Source organism: Leptinotarsa decemlineata, unplaced genomic scaffold, assembly GCF_025532065.1.
Source record: "Leptinotarsa decemlineata unplaced genomic scaffold, Ldec_3_MD MMD2_tig00026282_RagTag_RagTag, whole genome shotgun sequence".
In the NCBI taxonomy this organism is placed as follows: Eukaryota; Metazoa; Arthropoda; class Insecta; order Coleoptera; family Chrysomelidae; genus Leptinotarsa; species Leptinotarsa decemlineata.
In genome coordinates this window covers 9091222-9118351 of record NW_027412668.1, presented here as the reverse complement: position 1 = coordinate 9118351, position 27130 = coordinate 9091222, and the positions used below count along the sequence as shown (strand labels likewise).

General features: G+C 36.2%; 1 protein-coding gene across 4 annotated transcripts in view; it reads right to left on the bottom strand.

Annotated features, from left to right (window-relative positions):
- Nucleotides 1-27130, bottom strand: part of LOC111514936 (lachesin) — a 355844-nt gene that overhangs the window by 67461 nt on the left and 261253 nt on the right. For 3 of the 4 annotated variants that reach the window (XM_074179769.1, XM_074179771.1, XM_074179770.1), the window contains exons 4-5: nt 15245-15447; nt 227-443 (exon numbers count right to left, since the gene is read on the bottom strand). In XM_074179769.1, the coding sequence (XP_074035870.1) occupies nt 227-443; nt 15245-15447 (420 nt within the window). Of the gene's footprint in view, nt 1-226; nt 444-15244; nt 15448-22599; nt 22683-27130 lie in introns of those variants that run through there. The other variant, XM_074179772.1, reaches the window with a different exon arrangement.

Here is a 27130-nt window from a genome sequence, read left to right as displayed (position 1 = left end):
ATCGTCGTTATCAATTATCAATATTGAAAAGTCTCTGTTGAATGTTCTACTGTGAGTCTGTCAAAGTTTTTTTGTTAACTGTGTCTGTCAGACAGACAATTACATTATGATTCCGTGTAAACGTGACTGTAGAAATACTCTATGAATTTCTCTACGTTTGGGTTATCGGAAGTCGCGCACAAACTTCATTCAGAAAGTAATAATGAGCAGCTGACATGATACTTACCAGTAACTTTCAACTCTAGAAAAATACTTGTAGTCGGATGAGTCGAAACCTGGCATTCGTAAAGTCCAGCGTCATCTGGCCTGACATGCTGAATAACCAAGCCCCAGTTTTGCAGATGCCTCGCGTGCTCAACAAGGAATCTTTGATCTGCAATATATGTTGTAACACCAACTGTCAGAATTGTAGGAGGTGAATCTTCCTTTCTGATCCAAGATACCTGGAACAATACATATCGTGGGTACAGTAAAGTAAATTGCCAAGACCATGGCTCCGAAAATAATGTACTGAGTTGAATGAGTATCTGCCCATTATGGCTCAAGCTCTCATACAGAGTGTTACAAGATGCATGAAAGGTGTTGCAAAAGTTATAGTCTTCCTCATAACACTATTTGGTTTGATTATCGTATATATTCAATGGGTTTTTCAATATTTTGTCGATACGAAAGTTATTTGAAATTCAATTATCATCAGCGCGTCAAATAGAATTCTTGAAGGGGTATTTTCCATACAGAGTGATGAGAATGTTTCAAATTGATTTTTTTTCTGTAAATTATTCATACTCAAAATGAAGAAGCAGATCAAATTATTCATATATCGATTATTGGAAACGAAATACACTCTTACTGTCAAGCATCGAAGTAATGAATCATTTTTAAGTAGGTGTTCTATAGGTGAACATAAATAGGTCAGTTGAAAAGTGAAAAATTTTATATTCATTCCAAGCATACAATATTGTTGTATGATTTGATATAACAAACTTACCTGATATAATCAGGTAAGGTATGCAGGTATGTGATACATCTAAAAGTGTTTTTCATGAAAAATACTGGAAATTTTAATGGGAATCCATAAGTGAAAGCAATTTTGGATGCTAAATTAAAAACACATTTGATTATAAATGAGAGTGTCCCGGAACACTCGTAGCTGGCTGTGGAGGTTTGGTGGTAAAACAAACCTGTAGTTTTTTGGGAAAGAAAGTTTTTGGCTTTCTACTACTCCATCTGATACAAAAAAAAGGGATGAGAGAATCTTCCAAAAAAAGGAAGGAAGTAATCAATTTGAAACTCTATACATGAATGTGTATATCGTGCAAAGAAGTAACTTTCAGTCATAAACTGGAAGAAAGTCCTCCTGAAACAGCTACTTTCATATAAACATTGAATTACACGAAAGAAAATAATTCTTTAGAAACAAATACTTCTATATGAACACTGAATTATACAGAAGAAACTTTTCTCTACTCAGTTTGTATTTCAAACATTTGTTGTGGAATAAGAATCAGATATCATTCACATGAGTTCTACTTTGAATGAATGGTAATAAATTGTACTCACATAGAACACTGTCACCCTCACTGGTATACACCGATGTTTCGCCTTAAGACACTTGCCCTAAGGCTCTTCAGTACCAAATTGGATAACATTATAGAAAATACACATACTTCATTCATGAATTACGATTTTGAATGTTACGGAATAAGCTTGATCTGCTTATGTCATCGATGACATCGTAATGACATTCATTCACCTATTTGATTCAATCCCAGCCAAGAAGGAATCTTATTTGAATTGAAGGGGTTATATTTTTAGGAGTGATTAATTTTTTGGGAAAGAAGGTTTTTGGCTTTCTACTACTCCATCTGATACAAAAAAAGGGATATCAAATTTTTTCTTCCGGTTTGATTCCAGGGTACAGTTTCACGAAAAAATTCTACACGATTCCAATGGGAAAACCAGAATATGTTTTCAATAATTAGGTGCATTCAGTACATTAAATTTCCAATTTCTTTTCAGTTCCTTTTTCAGTATTTATTTTTAAACCTCAGAAACCATCCTAATAATATTATTCAAACTGCGATCATTTTTTTCTAAATTATTTTTCACGTTTCACCGAAACAGACGTTCCATAATACTTTTTCAGGGTGAACAAAAGCGCATCGCATTTTCTCTCCTTCACAAGCTTCTTTCCCAGCTCAAACAGAACAAAAACCGACAGTTAGGTTAATGAGAACTGAAATCGATATATTTGTAAGTTTGTTGACGAAATATATAAAAGGCTTACGAAACAAAAGGAGCTGAAGACAAAAGGAGTTTTAACTCATTTTCTTCAAGAACTCTTTGAGTTTTAAAAGGTAGAGTATCGAATTCAAAGACGTTTCGAATTATTGAATAATCAAGATACCGGACACAACATAAGTTTCTTATGTATTGTCTTGTGAAAGAGTTCAAAACGAGTGAATTGAATTGTTTCATGTTTCAAATAAGTCTGTTTTAAAATCTGTTTTTCCGTTGATCAGCTGTCGCCCCCATACGAACGACAACTCTGAGAAGTTGAGAAACTTGTGCAAGCTAAGGACTAACGAGGTCTTACCTTTCAATGTGTGATTCCTAACACGGAAATAAACTGACAACTGATTTTCTACACAACAATAATAATGATCGTATTTGACAGTCTTTCTTGAGAATGGTATGAATCAAAGCAACTAGAAACAATTGTTGAGGAAATTTTAGGTTCTGCATCAGATGAATATAGGGTGATTCTCAATAATTGCCATTTAGACGTATTAGGGAAAGTATGCCATTATGTATAGAATAAAACATAGTTTAAATGTGTGTCACAACTTCAAGCACATCCGAAACAACCAATTTTACAAGACTCTGGCGCATACCTAAATCAGGCTGATTTCGACCGATGACATGAGTTATGTTGGCTTTGAGAACCGCTGTGGTTTGTGGCTTATTTGCATGTGCCTGCGACTTGACGAAACCTCACAAGGAAAAATCTAAACGAGATTGAATCGCACGATCTTTGTGACCAGTTTACATCACCTCCACGTGAGATGACCATGCCCTCAAATCGCTCGGCAAGGATGAATAGCAAATATGACATGAACTGTGTGGCAGATAGTGTCGTCCTGTAGGAACCACATATGAATGGTGTCCAGATCATCCGATTCAGGCCTAAAGAACTTTGTGATCATCGAGTTATAGTGCTCACCGTTGACATGAATAATGCCGTCGCCTTCTGTTGTCCTGACTCGAAAGCCGTTCAACTGGGCATACTCTCTATATCCAGCTCAACCACCGCCAAGGAAACCCCCTCTTCAAATTAATGGGGTAAAAGACACAACTTTAATGGACTAAAAATATATTATATTCACATAACATTGCATTAGAATTACATTAACTCAAGTATAATCATTCTGATGATTGATATACATTCATCATCAATGAATGGATCATTTCTCTTCATATTTACGATACTTACACCAGAAAGCAACCATTCGCGATGCGTATCCATTCATTATTTCTCCCATTTCTATCTCTCAGTTGCATTCTACCCCTTTCTAGTTCCAATTTTTCTTTCCATTATCTCCAACCAACCTTATCTCCATGCGTGCATCTCTCAAGCACATGATCTACCGTTTCAGGCTCCCCCCACCCACATGAACAAGGCACCTCCGGTCCCAGTTTGAATCTAGCCAGGTAACCGGGAAAGCTGCCGTGCCCTGTGAACAGTTGAACAGCCTTTCTCGACAGATTCAGTGCTTCATACCCGACTACATCCCATTCTTGCTGCCATTCTTCCTTGATTCGCTCTTGTATCCTCATTCTCTCTACATTCTTATCGCTCATTCTTCTCACCTCCCAGGTAACACGGTCTTTACCAATACTACCTTTAATGGCCTCTTCATGCGCCTTTTTGTTTTCGATGTTATGACTTCGATGTCATTTGCGCCATACTATTTCAGTCCGTGCTCCCCTCCCATTCCACTCTTCAATAATTCTCTGGATTCTTGCCACTCTTTTGTTCCTCACTCGTACTGCTTCCATTCTTTCCACAGCTATGGCAGAATCGCTGATAATTCTCACTTTTTCATGCATACTCCATATACTAACCACTCTCTCTATCGCAATCCAATCGTCTTCATTCACACTATTCTGTTCGAGAATACTCTCGTTCCCTAGAACCCACTCGCTCTCATTCCTTTCATACGCCCAGCCTATGCCCATTCGCCCGCCCTCCATTCTCCCTCCGGCGTCCACATATACTTCAGTCATTCCCTCGTCCTGCGCCTCCTCCAGCAACATCCCTTGCATCCAAGGGAGTACCTTGTATATTCCTTTCATTCTGTCTTCGATCTTCCTTTTTCCATGCATTTTCCACTCATGGTATCTGACCCCGACTTCTATATGAAGTGGGGCTATACCTGAGATCACACTGAGCGCCGTCGTCGGCGCCGTTCTGTACGCCCCACATGAAGCAATCAAAAAAGGCTTCTGCGTCACGCTCAGTTAACTCCTCACTTTACTATCATGCATTCTACTCCCCCACACTTGCACTCCATACATAATTTCAGGTTTTGCTACCCTTTCAAATATGATTCTAACACATTCTCTCCTCAGTCCAATATTCCGCTTGGTCCATCTCCTCATCTTTCCCGCTAGCGTACTGATCTCCTTTCTTACCTCATTGTGGTGGTCCACTACAATTCCCAGGTATTTCATGTTCCTCCTCACTTCGATGACTCTCTCGTTGTTTCTTATGACCGAGGGTCTTTCATCCCTTCTGGTCTGTATGAACATGCATTCCTTTTTTCTTTCATTATATTCCAGCCACATTTCTTCCTTTCATGCTTTGCATTCATTCCAGGCCAGATCCCATTTTTCTTCGATTCTGCCCACAGAGCTACCCTCAATGATGACCAGCTGGTCATCCGCGTAGTCCTGCACTTGCACTCCGTACGTTCCTATGCCTTGTCTAACTTTCACATCTCTCATTCGTTCGAACCAGGCTTCCATCACAATCAGCCATTGACAGTGATAGCCTGGCCAACGTTGTTTTTAAAGAAATATGGACCAATGACGCCACTAGCCCAAAATCCACCCCAACCAGTAACTTTTTCGTGATGCAATTGACGCTCTTGAATCTCATATGGATTGGTTAGTTGCAAACTGCTGCAGAGCTCCTTCAGCGAACAGAAGTCGTTGTCTATGGTCGTTGATTTTCAGTTCCTGGGTCCCTTGAATTGGGTACGGGTGCAGGCCCAAGTCACGACGCAAAATTCACCAAGTTATGGTATGCGAAAAGCCGAGTTCATGTAAGCGACGCCAAATCTACTGTCTCTGATAATCCTGCATATTCTCACAGACAGTGGCGAAGCGCGCGGTACGTTGCCCGAACAGAACACTCGTTTTGATAAAACAATTCCATTATTAGCACATATTGTTTAATGTTATATCCATCTATGGTGATTTGGCAAAACAGACTTGAATATATGACAAATAATTTGACAGCTCCACCGAGATGTCAGAATTTGGAAGTCCCTATATACATTTGATATTTTTGAATTCATGTTTAGATTATTATAAAATTTCATCAATTGACTTCTATGTTCGTAATGTTATATTTTTGAAATATTTGTTCAATTTCAGATGAAAATATAATTTTTTTTTATGCAAAAATCTCAATTTTGATGGAAATTTCGCTCATTTATGTTCATGTTTATTCAGTGATGTGATTTGAGTTCAAGAGATATTTAATATTTTTTTTCATTTTTTAAGTTTGTTTATTTCATACAATCATTTTAACTCAATTTTTTCAATCTCGCGCTTTAACGAAATCGGATTTTTCAAATTTTCACAAGGCTTCTGTGAAAAATCATGAATTGAGTTTATTTCATTTGTTTATTATCACAAGTACTCATTTCATGAACTTATTTGGTTAACCTGAATTTCAGAGAAACTGCCTGAATTGATATTATGTTAAGATTGGAACCACTCAAAATTCAATACCTGAGCATCTGAGAGAAGTCATTACGGCTCTAATCCTTCTTTGAGTCATCCTAGGTGGTTACTGGATGGAAATTGACAAACATGAAGACTTCAAATAACCAATTATTTTCAACTTCACCTATCAGTCAAAGCTGCATTACCTATAAGTTATGTGGCTATAACCTATTTAATATCGCCAATACTATTCTGCATTTGAAATATATCTTGTGCCAAACAATGTAGATATGTTATAATGAACAAATACGTAAATCACTAATGTTCCATTCAGAAAATTTCAATTATTTTAAAAAAATCTCCTTGTTTTATCTGAATCAATCATGTATCTAGTTGAGTACCTACTTTTACATAGAAGCCATTGTGAGTAGATGAACAAAGAGAGTTCTGTGACAGAAAGTGGCTTATCAGTGTTCATTCCAAGCACACTCGAATCGTTATCTCTCAAACAGCGCCAATCCAGCCATACACATGAACAAACACTGATAAGCCACTTTCTGTCATAGAACTCTCTTTGTTAATCTACTTGATTCAGAAAATTTCAATAATTTTTCCAAAATCTCCTTGTTTTATCTGATTCAATCATGTATCTAGTTGAGTTCTGTGATTACCTACTTTTACATAAAAGCCATTGTAAGTAGATGAACAAAGAAAGTTCTGTGGCTTATCAGTATATTTCATCAGTTCAGACTTCCATTGTCTGATATAATATAAATTGATTTGAAATCCCTAAAAGAATCTGCCAAAAATTAAAAAGGAACCGAAAAATAACAATTTTATTGAACAAATTCACTAATATTACAAAGAAATAACATACAAGCAACAACCACAAAAAATAAAAATAAAAATTGAAATATTGATACAAGCTGAAAATTAAAAAATATTAACAAAAAAATTTAAAATAAAAAATTAAAAGATTCCAAACCAAGTTACGTCACAACATTTCGATTGTTACGTCGTGACGTAACTTGTTTTGGAATCTTTTGATTTTTTATTTTTCATTTTTTGTTAATAATGGTTTTTAATTATTAATTTTCAGCTTGAATTAATATTCCAATTCTTATTTTTATTCTTTATGTTTGTTGCTTGTATGTTATTTTTTTGTAATTTCAGTTTTTTTGTTTAATAAAATTGTTATTTTTCGGCCAACCTTTTAAATTTTTAACAGATTCTTTCAGGGAGTTCAAATCAATTAATATTATATTAGACAATGGAAGTCCGAACTGATGGAATACACCACGAAGCTTTGTCAACCACCTTCAAACAAATGGCTTATAATTGTTTGTTCTAATATCATTCCAAGCACACTCGAATCGTTATCTCTCAAACAGCGATAACGCCACCGCTAATCAAACCATACACATGAACAAACAGTACCAAGCCACTTCCTGTCATAGAACTTTCTTTGTTAATCTACTCACTGTGAAGTTGAGGAAAGCTATTAAATATAGAGAGATAACTATAGGAACAGAATCAAACATTTACAACACTCTAAGACATTTCAAGAAAACAGAATAACTAACATTGGTTTGGAGTTGGAAACAGAACTTCACGAAATTTAAACATTATCAACATTAACCTTATTATCTTCTAGAATCAAGGCTTTGATACACCTGTGCCATGTTGGTTAAATTCAATTTCCATAAAAGTGGTTTCTTCCTAGTGGTTGGAATAGTTTCATTGATAGATAAATGCGTTACTTTCTCTATAACCAAGAAACTCAGATTTTTTTTTCGTATTCCTTGACATGCAGAATCTTGAAATAAGTTATTTGACTTCAAAACGCGAACGAACCTTTCATCCTCAAGAAAACTATTTTCTCTTTCTAATTCTGAGCCGGAAGAGAAATGCAGTTCTCAAATTCATTCAGGGATGATAAATATTTCCATTCCAATCATGAAAAAGGCGAAGTCAGAAAATAATACTAAGCTAAATTGAAAAAGGGTTTTATGGAAGAAATGTACTTTTCTAGATGGCTCAATTTATTTTAATTGTTCCTGTGGTTGTATAACTGTAAAATTTATTGCCCTGCTCGATTTTCCTGTCACATTTTCATTTATTTTCATGCCCCTTTTTTATTGCCAGATTTGACTCCTTCGCATACAAGGTGGCTGGAGATAAATTATAATGAATGGTTTGGTATTCGCCATGGTTGGAAAAAAAACCTGAATTTATCTGTGGTCGCTCTCACATCTTTAAATCAATAGATCACTTTACTATGGTTGCCATGGATGCTAAGATAGTTTGATCTTTGAAAGACCTCGTGATGATGATGAAATGATTCATCTGTAAATGTATTTTATTTGTAGTTCTCCGAAAAACTTCAAAATCTTTTTCTGTCTTGGTGATGGACTGATAGAAAGCATCGATGTTTTTTTTTCGAAAGATAACTGAAACATATCTGAAAGCTTCTCCAGTTTGAAAAACAACTGACAAATATTTTTGACACTGAAAAGAGCTGTATACTGAAATGATATTATGAACAACTCTTGTAGAATGATGTTTCAATGATGAACTCACTCAAATTCTCCTTGAAATCTAAGACAGGGAAAGAGAGGATGTTGAAATCAAGAAATAATGAGGAAGCGACTGAAGTGAACTTTGTCTGTTTTGTGAGTGTGTACAAATCATAACTATGATATCTGAAATATTATTGGATTTTTTCTCAACACGAATCCGTTATTTCAATACTTCGACACGTGTTTAGATCACCTGGTGATCATTTTCAAGAGGAAGATTGAACAAAATATACCTACAATGTTATCCTTATATATACCATAGATACTTCTTCTAGGTACATGCGTCTCAAGTGTCTTAAAATTTCACCATATTGCGTCATCTACTAGTCTTGAATCAATTTTACAATTTGTCTTTATGTAATGGTCAGGTCTCTTCAAGATGATCATTGGGTGATCGAAACACGCGTCGAGGTGTTGAAATAACGGTTTGGTGTTGAAAAAAACTCCGGTAGTAATAATTACTACACCAAAGATTCTAAACAGTGCATCACAAGATGATATCCGTGTTAGAAATCACACTTTAAAATGTAAGACCTCGTTAGTCCTTAGCTCGCACAAGTTTCTCAACTTCTGAGAGTTGACGTTCGTATGGTAGTGACAACTGATTAAGGAAAAACAGATATTTTTTCAACTGACAAGAAAATACTGAACTCAAAATGAGAAAGCGTTTCTTCTTTCAAAATAAATATGTTTTTTTCTAAATGAAAAAGGATCTATTGGATCAGTATTACCAACACCAATGATTTCTTCGATAATTTCGTTCCATTTAGGGTCCAAAAGAACTTGGATAGAAATTACAACTGTACCACAGTGCAAAATATTTTCTGAACATCTGTTTCGATTGCCACTGCTCAACAAATAGAGAGAAAAATGATATTCGATAAAATGGAGCTCAGTTTTCGACAGATTTCCAAATCGAAGATTCCAAGCACAATGCTTCAAAATACGGCCAGAACTGAATCTCCACCGTACGTACTAATGCAGAATACAAATAATAAAACTCTAGTGAATCCCAACTAACACTACTGAGAGAAACAATAGATGCAGCATTCAATGATGTACCAACATGTTTTCCCATTAACAGAGTTTGATAATGAATAATAGACAGTTTCAGTGAAAAAAACATACATTTTCATACATGAGGTAAAAAAACTGCATGGACTGCTAATTCATAACTAATCTGCTTCTTCTAGAGTTTGATCAGTGTTGAAACATGAAGAAAGAAATAATATCAACACTATAAGAGGAGAACATATACCTGTTATTGGAAAAATTAGTCTCACAAAAATGGAAGAGATATTTGAAAACAAGAATTGCAATATGACGCAATAATATTTGCAAAGATTTCCAAGAAAATATTGGTTGACCAAGTTGAGGTACTGAACGAAATGTATATGAACTTTGTTATAATCATATAATAGTTTGAAAAGTAGGATATTATATGATTGGGATCTCAGAAAATCAACGATTTTCTTATTCCAATCTGCATTATCCTTCAGTTTTTATATTTCATGTACTAGATACCAGATATAACTATCACTGTTCATTGTACGTGAAATGCTACAGTCTCCGACGTTTGATCTCAGCATCCTGCATCATCTGAATGCCAGAGAGACGTATGACCTCAGGGTAAAACGCCACACACGAAAGGTAACCTTAGTTCAGCAAAAGACTAACATAAAAGCCACTGAACTCACTTAGCTCATGTGACAATACAAAAATAAGCCAATGCATGGGGTCATCTTCAACATAATTGACGATTTCGGCTCATCAAAGCACCTAGCTTTCGCTTTCCTCAGATCGAGTGGGTTGAAGTCGGTAACTGAAAAGTTCATCATGGCCTTCCAAGAAAGTTTATCCAAAACCTCACCCTAACGTACTCGCGAGATGGGTATAGACGTTCCAGACACCAGGTTCAAGGCCTGCAGCGAGGCACCTGAGAGATCAATACACCTGCTGTCAGCATGTGCAGCATAGCATATGCGGTCTGATTCTATATCAGTTTACGGCATTTTTGTGGTATTGATGGAATCAGGATATTGCCTTCTTTTTGGGAGACATCCCATCCGCAGGCTGATAAGCCTAATGTAGTCTTTCTTGGCCAACGAAGTGAGAGGATTTTTGTCGTCAAATGTTCAGCTTCGGATTAGGAGAATATTGTTCGAGAAGAAAAATCGAGATCTTCTCTTCGAGCTCCATAATTTCTAGCCAAATGAATCTGTTGAAGTCAAGAATCTGCTCTGAAACCTTGTCCGAGCAAATACAGGCGGCTGTTGTTCTTGGATCATTGCTTCTATTCAAGGCACACGATTTTTGGACTGAATGTTTACTCACCTGATGGTGTGGGGATTGTTTATTGGCTAGTAATATCTCAGCTTCGGGAACAGGTCTCGATCGACCCGATCAACCTTTAACATGAAAAATATTGATTAACATCTTCGCTTTCTTCATGCCTAATGAGGTGAAATCGGAAACGATTGCCTCATGCCCCTGGGGGTTTCGATTCAGGCTGTACAACAACTGATGTAGTCTTTCATGACTATCAATGTGAGATGATATTTGTCGTGTAGTTTTCAGCTTCGAATGGAAAGAGGAAGAGGGACAAAAAAAAGAGATTTCCCCTTCCAACTCCACAAGTCCTATCGAGACCACTCTGTTGAAATCACCATTCTGACTGTTGGAGTTCTTGATGTAATGATCCCGTCCGTACTCCCGAATCTCAAGATCATACCGGTCAGCCGCAATATGGCAGAATTCTTGGTCGTGAAAATACAGAAAGCTGTCCTGGGCTCATTACATATACTCATGGCACATTATTTTTAGGCCAAATGATTACCCTATTGCTGGAACACTGAATTCAATGATTTTGCTGAAGCTGAGGGTTTAGTCAAGTCCAACTATGACCCTTCTTTATATTTTAAAACTGAAAATTGTTCAACAATTCATCTATCACTCTATGTTGATGATATTTCAATTGCAAGTAACGAAAAAGCTGAAATTGAAAACATTTAAGTGAAACTAAAACAAAAATTCGAAATGCAGGACATTGGATATATTAAGACTTTCTTAGAAATAAATATACGCAGAGATGAAAGTGTAATTTATTTGAGGCAAAAAAATTATATGAAAAATGTGTTGAAACGTTTCAAAATGACAGATTGCAATAAAGCAAAAACACCTATGGAACCAGGAACACATTTCAAAACAGAACACGATGAAGAAATTAGAAACAAACCAGTAAGAGAACTCACAGGATGCCTGATGTACTTGATGTACCTGATGTACCTGATGTACCTGCATTTTCGTAAATTTATGTAGCAGAAATCAAAATGAACCCACTGATCAACTGTAGAATAGTTCAAAAAAGAATCTTTAGATACCTGAAAGGTACGGTAAACTTAAAATTATGTTTTTACAGGAATTCTGTCACAGAGCTAATAGGATTTGCTGATTCATTTGGGCAGGTGATGAAAAGGACAGAAAGTCAACTACAGGATACTGCTTTAAGGTATTTGGAAGTGTAGTATGCTGGTGTACTAAAAACAATATATGGTTGCATTGAGTTCTACCGAAGCAGAATATGTAGCGTTAGCTGGAGCTACTTGAGAAGGTTTATGGTTGATGAATTTGTTGAAAGAATTTGGCTGTCAAAAATCTGGTTTTACCATTTTGAGGATGATCAGTCTTGCATTGAGCTGACTTGAAATTTTGAACACAAAAGATTGAAACACATAGATGTCAAATTCAACTTTATTAGAGACTAAGTACTTGATGAAATCATTTCAATAGCATATATTTGTACAAAAGATCAGATTGCAGATATCTTTACTAAAAATTAAACCATTGAACAATTTGATGAATTGAAATGTATGTTAGATTTGAAATAATAGATGTGTATATATGTTATTTGCTAAGTATATTTAAGGAAAATTTCAATTGTTCTGTGCAATCGAAGTTGGCCTTTTGTTTATTTGTATGGTTTCAATACTGATTCAGTTACTCTCTCTGACATATGTCATAACTTAGTAGTGGTAGATGTATCGCTTATGTTTTGTCTTGTTTATTTAATAAGAAATATATTAATATTGTGCAATTGGTGTTGATGTTTATTGACCCTCTTAGCAGACGCAGCGTTGTGTAAACCAACTCTGCTCAAAAATTATTATGTGGTACAGTACTTTCATGGGTCCATTACTTCACACCCGAGATGTAAGAACAATCAAAACAGTGGAATCAAAAGGGAGAACTGGATCTGAAGAAGGGAAGACCGATTCATCTGCAGGCAAGGTCCTGGCATCGGTTTTTTGGAATACGCTTGAGATAATTTTCATTGCCTACCTTGAAAAAGGTAAAACTATCAACGGTAGCTAATGTTACTTGAATTTATTGCAACGTTTGAAAGAATAAGTCAAGCAAAATCGGCTACAGTAGGCTGAGAAAAAAGTGTGTTCCATCAAGACAATGACCCATTATCACTTAAAATAACTTAAAATTTGAATTGCTACCTCATGCACCCTATTCGCCAGATTCAGCCCCTCGAATTATTTTCTGTTGAAAAATGGTTCAGTGGCCAAAGATTTTCCAATGATTGAGTTGGATTAAGTTAATGGCTGTTTTGAGAAGCAAGACAGTTCTTAATATATTGAACTTCGCTGGGAAAAGTGTATGAAGCTGCAAGAAGAGAAATAAATACATGTTGAGGAATAAATACATTTTTTTCCAAACTTTTTATGTTTTATTTGTTGAGCCCGATACTTCTGGACCACCCTCTGTATACAAGTGAATATCTTACCATAATTACCCGAGGAACAGGAATATGCAAGATAGTGCTTCATGAAACAAAAAAACCAGAAAGAGTGATTTCAAAGTTAGAAAGTATTCGAACCTAACACGGTTGCATCAAACTAATATGCTACGCGATATCTTTCGAATATAAAAACAAAAAAAATTGATGAATCTCTTTTTCCGTTAACCAACTATCGCCTTGATGGTGGACAACTCTCAGAAATCATAACTTTTGCGAACTAAGGATTAGCGAGGTCCGGAGTTTTAACGTGCAATTTCTAGAACGGACACGTTGATTTTTTCCATTGAAAACTGATAAGCATTCACAGCATTTTGGGAGAATGGCTTTTTGAAAAAAGTAGTTTTTCATGAAGAAACAGCATATATTTCTCTATATCGAGTATTCCTTACATGTATGTCAAATCTTTTTGATCACTCGGTTTTCAAGTGAACAGAAATGTCATCTCTACCAATTAATACAAAAAAATGCAACCTGCATTAAAAACCTACTTTCGCATTCGAACCAGAATTTCTAGATTATTTCAGGAAAATCAAATTCAACAGTTTTGAATTCAAAAACAAGCACTTTTCCCAATCACCAGAAATGCAATACTTTTCCTCCACCTGTTTCGTCAATCAAGTAGGTGTCTTCGGATCATCTCCTGAGGACCAATCAATTTGAATTTCTAGTGGTTGGGGCACCAGAGATTCCAGTTTTTCCTTTAATTTGAGTTTTGAAATTTTTCCAAGTATTTGTGATGCACTGTTTGGAACCATTGGTGCGGTAATGACTATAACTGGAGTTTTTTCACGACACAAAACCGGTATTTTCACACCTCGACACGTGTTTCGATCACCAAATGATGATCTTCAAGAGGAAGAATAAACCGTTTAATCTTCCTTCTACAGATGATCACTTGGTGATCGAAACACGTGTCGAGGTATAAAAATAACGGTTTGGTGTTGGTGAAAAAATTCCAGTAATATTCTTTGCCAAGTATGCTCATCCTAACTAATTAAACTAGGGCAATCAGATATATCAAAATAAGCAAGGTTTCTGAAGAAATGAACTTTTAACGTTCAAGCCAGTCTCGGATATACCTACACAGTAGGTTGAATGGACTAACGCCTATCAGAACACATCCACTCCCCTGGCTAATACCACGAAGGGCGTTGGATTATATCCGACAGGCGTCAATGCAGGAATCTTCACTGAAAATTTCCTGCATATGCAATTGGCAATACAACTAAAAGGGTCGACCTTCAATTTTGGAAGGGGCACACTTGCAAAGCGGTTTCGGGCTCATTAGCCACCCGTCAGTGCAAGATAGTGGCCATCATCGAACTAAAGTCAATGATATTCCATAATTGAGAATCGAAATTATTTCAGAGTATTTCATTCCTCTTCCTAAGTTGGAGCGGACAACAAAATGTCACTCCATCTAGTGGACGAGGTAGGTACTAACCAACTGCATATCCAAAATTTGCCTGATTGCGCTGAACAAGGAAGAAAAACTTTCTTATTAGTCAGTGGGTTAGCTTGAAGACTGACAGTAAACAAATCTAAAGAAATGAATTTTAAACGTTTAAGCTTTACACGTTCAAATCTTGAACGTGTTAAGTTCATTTCTTTAGATTTGTTTACTGCCAGTCTTCAAGCATAGCCCACTGACTAATAAGTAAGCAAGATTTGACAAAATAAGTGAATCATTCCTTCTCAAAAACGTTGATCAACTGTTCTGGTTTTCACTCAATTATGCTGTTCCATAATAAGGATTTTTACTCGCCAAACTGGAATTCAGAAGAGGCGATCAATGTAAAAATCAACAATAATGATAATTTAACAAGTCTGTTTTGTAACCCTGAAGGGGTACCCCAAAGCAGACTCAAAGAAACCTCGGTTGAATCGAAATGAAAATACTCACCACCCCGTTGTTGAATTTTCTGACGACACAAGGTAGTTTGGCAGTTCCTCCAATTTGTGCAACGACCGTAGTGGAATTTTCCGTCAGGAAAACTGCACCGTGGGTCGACGCGGATGTTTTCAAGGCGTTTCCGGATGAATGGTCCTTGTTTCTCCGAGTTTCGTAGCTCCGTATCATTCGACCGAGTCCAAGGAATTCCGAACCTGGAACAGAAACAAGAAAATTGGGATGTTTGTACATTTCACGGTCGAGCGGTTTATCGCGATTTGATTGGCAGATAGATTTTATTCGAACGTTAGCAGTAATTCGAAAGGATGTTCATCGAGTTGTTAACTTTTGACAACTGATTCAGAGGGCTGGATGCTTATTTTGTTTGTTGAAGGTGCATTAATTGATGCTTTAATGTAGATATAGTTCAAAATTTTCAATTTTGAACTATATCTACATTTTAAATTTTTTCTTATATAATTATTTTCAATTTCTATGTTAGTAATATGTTTTATATAATATTGTGTATTAGGATTACCGATTTCAATAAATATATTCCTCTTCTTCTTCGACTTATATTTCGATATAATCTAACACAATAATTAATAAATGTTGTTTTTATCTTAAAAAAGGTTGGTTGGGTAGCAAGAATATTTTTTCCTTAAAAACAGTTGTTTTTTGCCGACGTTTCGAATTTAATCAAATTCTTCTTCAGGGCTTTGTGAAAATGGATTTTCATAAAGATACCTCCACAAAACTTATAAAATTATTATCGTTTCAATTTCACAAGAAATAATGAATTCTCAATTAAATCATTCACCGAAAAGTAGCTTTTTCGTGTTGATAATATTACTATTTTTTTAATCATCAGACATACTAGATACATATTTAAAAGAAAATAAAAAACATTGCAACAACAAGACAACACCTACACAAAACGACATGAAAAAAAAAACGAATGGCTTAATCTGTGATTCTGATAATGTGTTGTTTGTTTTTTAGTCAATGGCGTAAAGAAAAAGAATGAAAAAAGGATAAATTATTAAGGAGTTTCACTTATCAAATTGAAATAGGCAGTATTAAGGCCATCGACATCTCCTCTAATCTTAACACTATTGCATATGTATCATTTCGCTCAACTGAAACTCGTGTTTTAAGATACCGTCCGGTTTGACCAACATAGCATTTGTGACAGCTTTCACAGTTCAATTTGTACACTTTATTGGATTATATTTCTTATGGTGTTTTTATTTTCTGTTTATATCATACATGCAGAACATAACTATTGGGCAATAGAAAATCTACTTTTCGCTAAACTCCGAAAATACTTAATACAGTCTTAAAGAAAAAAGTTTTGGCTTTCTAGTTCTCCATTTTTATACAGCAGAACGATGTGATGTGTAAGGAATCACACGTTAAAAGGCTTCGACGCACAGGTTTCGACTTTTGAGAAATGTCGTTCGTTAACGGAAAAACAGATTTAACTTTTTTATTTCATAGTACATGAGACTGATCAGTCACAAGACTTTCGCTAATTTCTGCCCGATGTTCACAGATTTCGGAATAGAAGTGATCCCAATTTAGTATGCAATCCAATTATGAATCTTCCGAAGAATACGACTTTGTTTTGTTCAGACTGAATTCCTTGCACTTTTGGAGGATTCTTGTTTTTTTCTGTTTGATTTCAAGCTGATTCTGGGACAATATTTATTGTGAGTGAAGGTAATTGATTCCAATAATCAGTTTGCTGCCAACTTCGTTTTTGGAAACCCTCATTTCAACTTATTCAGCAACTTCAAAGTCTACCTTATATGTTTCCCAATTCATTTTTGGTGATGATGACATAAAAATCCACAACCACCAACAGTTTCGATAGATGGCTGTGAAAGTGCGAATTTCTACAAGGTACACGTTTTATTATTCAGGTGGATTCTATTCAGATGTATCAACATTTTATAATTATCCCAATGATGTGTTTGTTATGACTTTATGAATCGAGTTAATTCTTTGTATCTCAATATCTGCATCAGTCTTATGTTTCCAGTCATCCAAGGAGTGTAATTTTGTTTTTTCAAAAAGATTTTTTTGTTGAATGACCGTCAAGTGTTTTTGTAATGGAATGATTCATGAGAATAATTTCAACAACTATATGTAAAGTTTCATGTAGAAGATGCTATTCATGGCATCTACTACATGAATGGTTCATTAAATCAGCATTAAATCTGTCATTATCAATATGTATAATGTTTCTATATGACCCACTGTTGAGGTAAAAGTCTGTTGCGGAAACTATATCCTTCAAAATTATCAAACAATTGAGTGAAATCATAGTTAATATGTACACATATTCAATCACTACTCTAAAACATGAAATCAGTTATCTATCACGAGCGAAACCCTTTCAAATACATTCATCAGTATAAAATATCCGGCATTATCAATATAACTTCTACTTGACTTGTGCTGCCGATACCAAAGTTTCGTAGGATTAACGGTTTTCCAATTCACAGAACAAAATGTTCGCTACTTGATGTGAAGTGGGTATAATCTCGCTAACAGTAAAATAGCAAGTTGTATGGGATTCTAATAACTGCGATACCATGCGATAGTTTATAAGATGCGGATTATCCAGAAAATTATATCAGTTGGTCGTTGAAAAAATTTTATGGAACGGTTGATAAGGAAATGATTTGTGGAACTTGGGTCCTTCGGTAAATTCTCCTGTGCAATCATTCTGCCAGTACTATTGTGTAATTCATATTCCAACAAATCAAGTACAGGTTTTTTTTTATTGAAATAAAAAACCACTCACATATCTTATAAATAGATGTTTTCATACGGGATGTTTCCCAAAACTGCATAAAACACCTCAAAATAGTATATTACGCTCTGGTTCATTCAATATTGTCTTGATTCATAGGATTGGGAGGTGTGAGTGATTATCACCTCAAGAATTTAAATGTTATCCAAAAGTGGATACTGAAAATAATTTATGGGAAATAAGCCATATACTTGAGTGACAACATATTCAAAGAGTCTCAAGTACTGGATGTTTGGCAGATTTTCTGTTTCAATATCTTAATTAATGTACGAAAACAAAAAATTTTAACAGAATATGTAGAGCACAAATATGATATGAGGAGGAGACAAAATAAACTACCCAGATAAAAAAAACAATAGGCCAACGATGTGCAAACTATCTTGGACCTCGACTTCACAACATGGTACCTGAAACAATTAAAAAAATATATTCTCCTACTTCATATAAAAATAAAATGAAACTTTGGACTATGCTCAGTGAAAGGAAACTCTTTCATGATGCGGTGAATCAAAACTTACAAAAATCTTGAACTTGAAAACAAAAAATTACAAGGCACTATCCCTATTGTGAATATGAAAATACACCCAACTATGACAACATACCCAACTATGACAACAATTTCAACTATAACAACATTCCCAACTATGATAATACACTCTACTATGTCAACACCAAATATGGCTCATATCTGAATAATATATACAAGTAACGTGACGTACACATCAATAAAATTATAGGATCTGTACTATTAAAGTAAATTTTTGTCTTGAAACTACAATAATATTATATTTAGGTTAATCTATCACATACAAGCAATGGTCTCACCACTGACGCTTCGTGATTTTCTATTCTCGTTTATTCGTTTTATTTGATGATTTTCATATTTGTATTGGATATCTGAATGAACTCATATTTGAATTGAAAGGGGTTATATTTTTAGAAGTGATTAATTTTTGGGAAAGAAAGTTTTTGGCTTTCTACTACTCCATCTGATACAAAAAAATGGATGAGAGAATCTTCCAAAGAAAGGAAGGAAGTAATCAATTTGAAAATAAGTAACGCTATACATGGATGTGTAGATCATGCAAAGAAGTAACTTTCAGACACAAACTGAAAGAAAGTCCTCCTGAATTTTCTATAATGTTATCCAATTTGGTACTGAAGAGCCTTAGGGCAAGTGTCTTAGGGCGAAACACCGGTGTATACCAGTTAGGGTGACAGTGTTCCATGTGAGTACAATTTATTACCATTCATTCAAAGTAGAACTCATGTGAATGATATCTGATTCTTATTCCTCAACAAATGTTTGATTACAAACTGAATAGAGAAAAGTATCTTCTGTATAATTCAGTGTTCATATAGAAGTATTTGTTTCGAAAGAATTTTTTCTTTCGTGTAATTCAATGTTTATATGAAAGTAGCTGTTTCAGCCGGACTTTCTTTCAGTTTGTGTCTGAAAGTTCCTTCTTTGCATGATCTACACATCCATGTATAGCGTTACTTATTTTCAAATTGTTTACTTCCTTCCTTTCTTTGGAAGATTCTCTCATCCATTTTTTTGTATCAGATGGAGTAGTAGAAAGCCAAAAACTTTCTTTCCCAAAGAACTCATATTATTATTATTATCATTATTATTATTATTATTCAAGAAGAAAGCCCAAGCATGACAGGAAAATCTTTAAGGCGCCCTCAGAGCGGTGCCTGTGCGAAAGTAGTGATTCAGATTAGATTTGAATAGCTAGATTAGAATAGAATGAGAGAGTTCTTGAACAGTGAAGTTCGACGTACTGAGTTGAACTTCAAAACGTTGAGCAGCCACAGTCCATCGCGTATTTCTTATATGTACCACTCTTGGTGGAATCAAATGTGCCAAGTCATTTGACCACTTTCCGTAAAAGTATAGAAGAGAGACAAATCTCCAACCTTTTCTCGATATTCCAGGCTATCAAGGTTGCACGTGACGGTCGCGTCTCCAATCAGGCGGATGGATCTCTTCTCAATGGAATCTAGCAATTTCAGGGTATGTATGGGGGTAGAGCTCCATATACTTTATGAAGGATCAAAAGTTGCTGAGGTGTGTACAGTTTTCTGGTTCGGAACAGTGTTCCAAGCTTTTGAGAAGCCGCTTCTGCGATTCCAGCGACTTGATTATGTCAATGAATCGAAGAGGTTTTTGTATGAAAGTGTATAATTATAAAATTATTGCAAAGCGCTTTCGACTTTCATCATCATCAGTGCTCACCTGAAAGTAAGTGATCCAATTGAAAAGGAAGTTTTGTGAAAATTGAAGTTTGCAAAAAAATTTTTGTTAGGTTAAGAAATTTGGAAAATTGTTTGAGATTACTTACTTGTCAGGCAACAAGAAGTATCAAAATAAGTACATATCACATTTGTGATATTTGACTTATATAAAACAAAATAGGCTGATAGCCAAGAACATACATTTTTGGATTGAGGCCATGTGGTTCAGTCAAAGTATTATATGAAAGAAGGATAACTTGAGACAGGATGTGTCGAGTGTCATGTTAAAAGTAATGGTACCTACTTGAGGAGTGATCCATTATAGATTCAAATAATTATGTTGTGGAGAAGCAAATATAGAATAAATTATATTCATTCATTCATTCATTCATTCATTCATAATCCTTTTATGAAGGGGAAGGAAATCTCTGTTTAAGTTTACTTGAGTAAACTCAATGATCATTATTGGAAAGTTCTTTGGCATTCTCCAACTCTTCAAACAAGTCAAGTCTAGAGAAATTTTTATTATCTATTTTATGCAAAATATTTTGGAATTTCTGTTGGGACTAAAATTATGATTGTGAAGTTCAATGTAGTGGCCAAAAGCAGATTTTTCAGGTTTTTTAAATGTTCATTAATACGAGTGGTCTACAGGTCTACAGGTTCTACCAATGTAAGATACAGAACAATCAGAGCAGTCAAGCTTCACTTCTGTGTAATTTGTTAATTTTGTCTTTGGAATTTATCAAAAAGTTACTTAAGTTATTTTGAGAAATTTTAGTGCCAGGTATGGTATAAATTTGGAAATAATAGAACAAATATTTTGATCAAAATAAGGTAAGGGAAAATATTTCACAGAAGGTGAAATAGAGTTGAAGGCCAATCTTCTATCTGACCTGTGTTTAAATTTACTAATTAATTTGTGAATCATAGATGGTTGATAAGCATTGTTGACAGCAATCTGTTTAAATGTATTTAATTCTAAATTGAAATTGGAGGGTGATGAAGGAATGTTCAACAATCTGTTGACACAACAATTGCAGGAAGCCATTTTATGTTGCATGGGATGAAATGAATTGAAAGGGACGGCATGATCAGTCTGGGTAGGTTATCTGTGAATGGAAAAATCTAGTTTGTTGGAAATTTTTGTTATAGAAAGATCTAAAAAATTCAATTCATTATCTTTTTTCTATTTCAAGGGTGAATTTTATTTATGGATGTTAGTTATTCAAGGAATCAAGGATGTCATGTGCTGAATTAGAGTTGTCATCTATGAAAACAAGGCAGTTATCAACATATATGTACCAGCTGAGAATCTTATCAATTTTATTCATGATGAAGTGATTTTCTAAATTTTTCATGAAAATGTCGGCTAGGAAAGGTGAAAGAGGATTGCTCTTTACTAGGCCTTCAGGTTGACTGTAAAATTTATTATTGGAAACAAAAAAATTTTGGGAAATGAAAATTTAAGTAAAGTTAATATATCTGTTTCTGTAGAGTCAGAATTCAAGTGTTCAGAAAGCAAGTTAGAAACTAAAGGTAGGGTTTCAGATTTAGGAACAGATGTGAACAGGTTGCTTACATCGAAAGATATCATGAGGGCAGTAATATTAGGTTGAAAGTTTTTAATTTTATTGGTTGAATCTGAAGTGTTACTTACTGAATTGGTAGGTTTGTATTTGGTTACGTTTTTTATCTCTTGTGAGATAAATGTTGACAGAATAGAGACAGGACTATCGTAAAAGCTTACCACTGGTCTGATTGAAGTAAAATCTTTGTGTCAAGATATATTGGTGTCCATTTTAACCCTCAACAAACTTATCGAATGAGAAAGTGGAATGGTCTGACCTATTATTATTGTATCCGGTTCGGAGACATTTATATTCTTGGAGAAAATCCATGCTTGAGTTTTTGTGGCATTGAATTTTTTGTACTGATAATATGTAACCTCTTGTTGCCGGTAAAGATTGCCTCCCTGGAAATCAAATGAAATGACGAGACAAGTGTGCTGTCGTCAAAAAAGCAATATATTGGATTCTTGATTTTATTCAATAAGTTGTTGATATACAACTGAAAGAGGGTTGGAGACAATATGCATACCTGGGGAACACCAGAGTTGATAGTGAAGGTATTCGGAATATATTCATCTTTCAGGAAGCTGTAGAGCCATACACAAAAATGATCTGATAATTCATAGCATCGAAGTTTGGCCAGCAAACTCTCATACCACACACGGTCAAAGGTCTTTGAAATATCAAGCGCAACAGCTTCTTGAGAAGAGATGTTTCAAACCTTAGTAAAGCACCTAATTGATGGAGTGATGGAAATATTTCCTATTCTCTTCATCGTTAATCACCAATCATTCATCACCAATCAATTCGATTTCATATTGACATGACATGACATGACATTGACATGACAATATAGATATTTCAACACATGAATAATGTACCATGGTTTGTCGTTTCCAATTTGAAGATTGAGGTGTATATTCTCGACATCCAACAATTTTGAAGAACGTTTATAAACTCTATAAAATCTAGGGACAAGGCCCGTCAACATTTCATTTCATTATTGCCTTCTATAATGATCTAATATTCTCCCCCAACCACAATAATGCAATTATAGCTTTGGTGTCAGTTCGTATCACTCATTTCCTGTTCTAATTTGTGGCCAATTCGGCGGTTGGGGTCTCCTAATAGCATTTGAGGGTAATTACACACTGCCGTTTCACACAATAGACTCTTTGGTTTCTGATGCTCAAAAGAATATTTCACCGCTTTTCTTGTCATATGTCACTGATAGGATGAAATATGTACATCAATAAAATAAACCAGAATGCTATAAGTTCTTGGAAAATGTCTTTCAACTCCAAGCGATTTTTTATGTGATCCTGCCATTTGATAGAAGCTTATACTTTTTCTTATTAGCCAGTGGGCTATGCTTGAAGAGAGGCAGTAAACAAATCTAAAGAAATGTACTTTGACAAACCCCTATTTTTTAAAACATAAATACAGACTTCAAATACGTAGAGGCCTGTACAGGTCAGAATTTCAAGTCCTTTAAAGATTTTTCGACAAGAATAGTCTTTTTTCACACCATCAATACACATTATGATTTTTTTCTGTGATACGAGGACGTTATTCGACAGTGTAGAGTATCCCCATAGGCAAGGACTATACCTCAGTCGACTTTCCACTTGTGCGTAGTATAAGTTTATTAATTGTTGCTGTGTCAAATAAACTTAGAGATTTCTGAACATATAGTGGAGAGATGAAATGAAAGAGTCGACCTTCAATTTTGGAAAGGGGACACTTGCAGACCGGTTTCGGGATCCTTTCCCACTCGTTAGTGCAAGATAGTGGCCATCAACGACCTAAAGTCAATGATATTCGATAATTGAAAATCGGAATTCTTTCAGAGTATTTAATTTCTCGTCGCGGTCTCGGCCTATATACATCGACATAACGCGGCCCTAAGAGTGCTATATTACCATCTACGGCACTCTTACGGTATTGACGAGAAACCGGTGTTGCCCTACGCTCCGGAGGATATTGAATCCGTTGTGGGGAACGAGAAGTGCCGAATTTATTGGAACTATTCGTTCCCCACCCTCAGGCTCATACAAGCTAATAAGCCTGATGTAGTCCTTCTCGACCACCAGACCAAAACGATATTTGTCGTGGAGTTTTCAGCTCCTGGCGAGACGAATATCGTCAGAAAAGAGAAGGAAAAACGGATAAAATATCGAGATTTTCTCTTCGAACTCTGCAGACTCTATCCAGATCACTCTGTCAAGATGGTTGTTCTGATTATTGAAGTCCTTGGTGGAAAGATGAACTCTCTACTCTCGAATCTTAAAATCATACCGGCTTGCCGCACTAAGGCAGAAATCTTAGCCGCACAGATGCAGAAGGCTGTCATTCTTGGCTCACTGCGCTTGCTCAGGGCACATGATTCTCGGACCCAATAATCACTTACCCCACGGTGTGGGGAGTGGTCATTGTTTGATAATGCTGGCGCGCCCTCCCGAATGTATCGTGGCTTCGGGGGATAGGGCCTGACTAGGGAACACTATGGTGAAAAAATAATAATAATAATAATAATAATAAAGCAGGGATGGCTACTGACACCCTTGGCCTTTGGTGAGTTGCGACACCACTTACCCGAGCAACTGGTGCAAAACCGGACCGGCAGCCCAGGCGCACCCAGGAAGGAGAACTCCATTCTCCCTCCGGTGCCAGCCGTGGGTCCAACGGGCTAACCACCGGTGGACCCAACACTTGGTTCCCAATAATCAAGGAAGGGGCCCCCACAATCGACCCGCTCGGAGGGGTCAGGGGCAAGGTGGTGGGGCCCATAACGATGATTTGCCTACTGGCAATGAAAACGGACGTTTTGAGTGGACGCATGAGCTAAGATAGCCTTGTGCATAGTAGTGAGCCTGCGCGAAGAAGGTACATGGCGAGATTGCATGTTCTGTGGTGTGAATCACATCCGGAGCATGCCGCCTTTTCCGCCCAAAACCTTAGGGATTATGTATCTTATCTTCGGCGGCAGGGCTATTTAGCTCCTTCCCAGCCTGCTAACAAAGTGGTAGAAGTGACAGTTCTACCACCCGTTGGCACGGCTGGAGAGGAGACTCGCATCATACCACCAATGGAGACGACAATCAGAACACGCAGGGCGCTCCACAGGATTAAGCCCCTGAAGCCACAAGAACTGGCTCGTTTGGATGCGGAGGTTCATAGTGTTCCAACAGAAGAGGCTGACATCTGGCAAATCAACACCGCCGTGTATAACGTTGTCCAATCGCTTTCCGAATCGGAAGGACGAAATCCCGGCCTTTCGGTTCGGAAGATTGAACGGCGTGTACACAAGATAGAGGTTAAGATCACGTCGGCGAGACATCACGCGTCTCGTATACAATGTGTGATGGATTACAGGGTGGCCAACAGGCCTTTCACGCCCGCAGTGCGGCGAATAGCCGCCAGTCTACGACGTTTCCATCACACTTTAAGCCAAGGCGTGCTGCTGACCACCAAACAGCACTGCCTTGATAGGATACGAATGCTAGTGGCTGCTAAGAAGTCACTAGTGAGGCGAGTGAAAAGTATCGCGGAAAACCTCAGGTTCCGCGAGAAACCTTCTCGCTTATTCCAAGAGCCTCCACGTGTTGTGGATAATCCGCCGACCGCTGATCAGGTGGAATCCTTCTGGAAGGATATCTATGAATACCCGCAGCCAATCAACTTAGACACTCCAGCCCTAGCGCAGTTCGAAGCTTTCAACAGAGACCAATGAGGGCTTGTTTTTACAAATATATTTTCCATATCAATTCATTCTTCAGTTATTTTTGTTCAAATATCTTCAAACCAACCAGAACCCACTGTTCATAATTGATACAATCGGCATCTTGATTTGCGTCATTCTGATTTTTTTCTCCTTGAACCATTTTATTTGATATTCATATCATAGGGTTGGTTGAAAAAGGGATCACCCTCTTTGGAATATCGCCGTGTTGGATTCATAATGACATGATTTTATTTTTCATAATATGTTTTGCAAACCCTTACATTTGATAAATAACACATGTACTGAAAAGTCTCAGGCCTGAAAAAAACGTTTTTTTGTTCAAAAATTGGCTTTATTCGTCAACATAACCTTGATCTAGAGCCACACAATGATTCCAGCGCTGCTCTAACATTTCAATACTATCACTTTTGTAGAACGATTCAACGCTATATAATATTCACTGTTGATGGTATTTTCCTTTTCGAAATAGTCGATGGATATTACATCCCACACATGACCGAGGTCATAACCGTTCTAACCGATTGTTGTGCTTTCGCTTTGGACAAGGTTCACTAATTGCTCTCCATCCAGTTGCCGATCGTTTTGATTCAGCAACATGGCCAAACACTGCTCAGAATCATCAACTCACTGGTCAACAATGAGCTCGTGCGGTACCCACTCTGAACAAAGCTTCCCCTTAGTCAAATGCTCATGCGATATAAAACCAACACGTTCCTTTAATATCATTATACGCAACTTCATTTTTTGGTCATTCTAAACGATTTCGTGGATTTTTTTATATTTTCTTGTGTTATTGCCTTATTTGGACATCCACTGCATTCTGCATCATCCGTGTCTCTACGACCACGTTTGAAGTCAGCAATCCAATGTTTAATTGTTGTTCCTGATGGAGCGTATTCCTTATAATACATTTCAAGCCATTGTTTCGCTTGAACGGTATTTTTCCCATGTGTAAAATCAATTGTTTTTGATCCATTGTTTTGAAAATAAGAGTAGTGTCACAATAACTCACAAACTTATGAGTTGAATATCATGAAATTTCAACAGCTTTCTTTTGAAGGTTAGTACCAATTGAAAAAGCGGTAAATGTAACAAGACTAGTGCCATCTATGTATGTATTCGGCCCGAGACTTTTTAATCCATATAGTATATTATGGAAGTGCATACAAAATAACAGGTTCGTCATTTTGTGCAATACCTCATATCAGATTCAAAGTGACTCCACTTTCAGCAAACTGTTTCTTTTGATACCTTTATCATAATAGTGCGTGAAAAAATTGAAGATCTTCTCGAGCGGTTGACCGTATAAGATTCGTATTTTTTCATCAACCCTTTCATTTGATACCAAGGAGGAGGAGGAAGTGCAAGATAAATCTAATCCGCCATCTTTGGCAATTCGTTGTAGCCGACTAAAGGTGACGTCGTATATTTTTTTTAGTATTTTCAGCATACCCTTTCATTTGGTGTCCATTTATGCACCTCCACACAGATGTGTATGAAAACACTAGGCTGTCCACTGT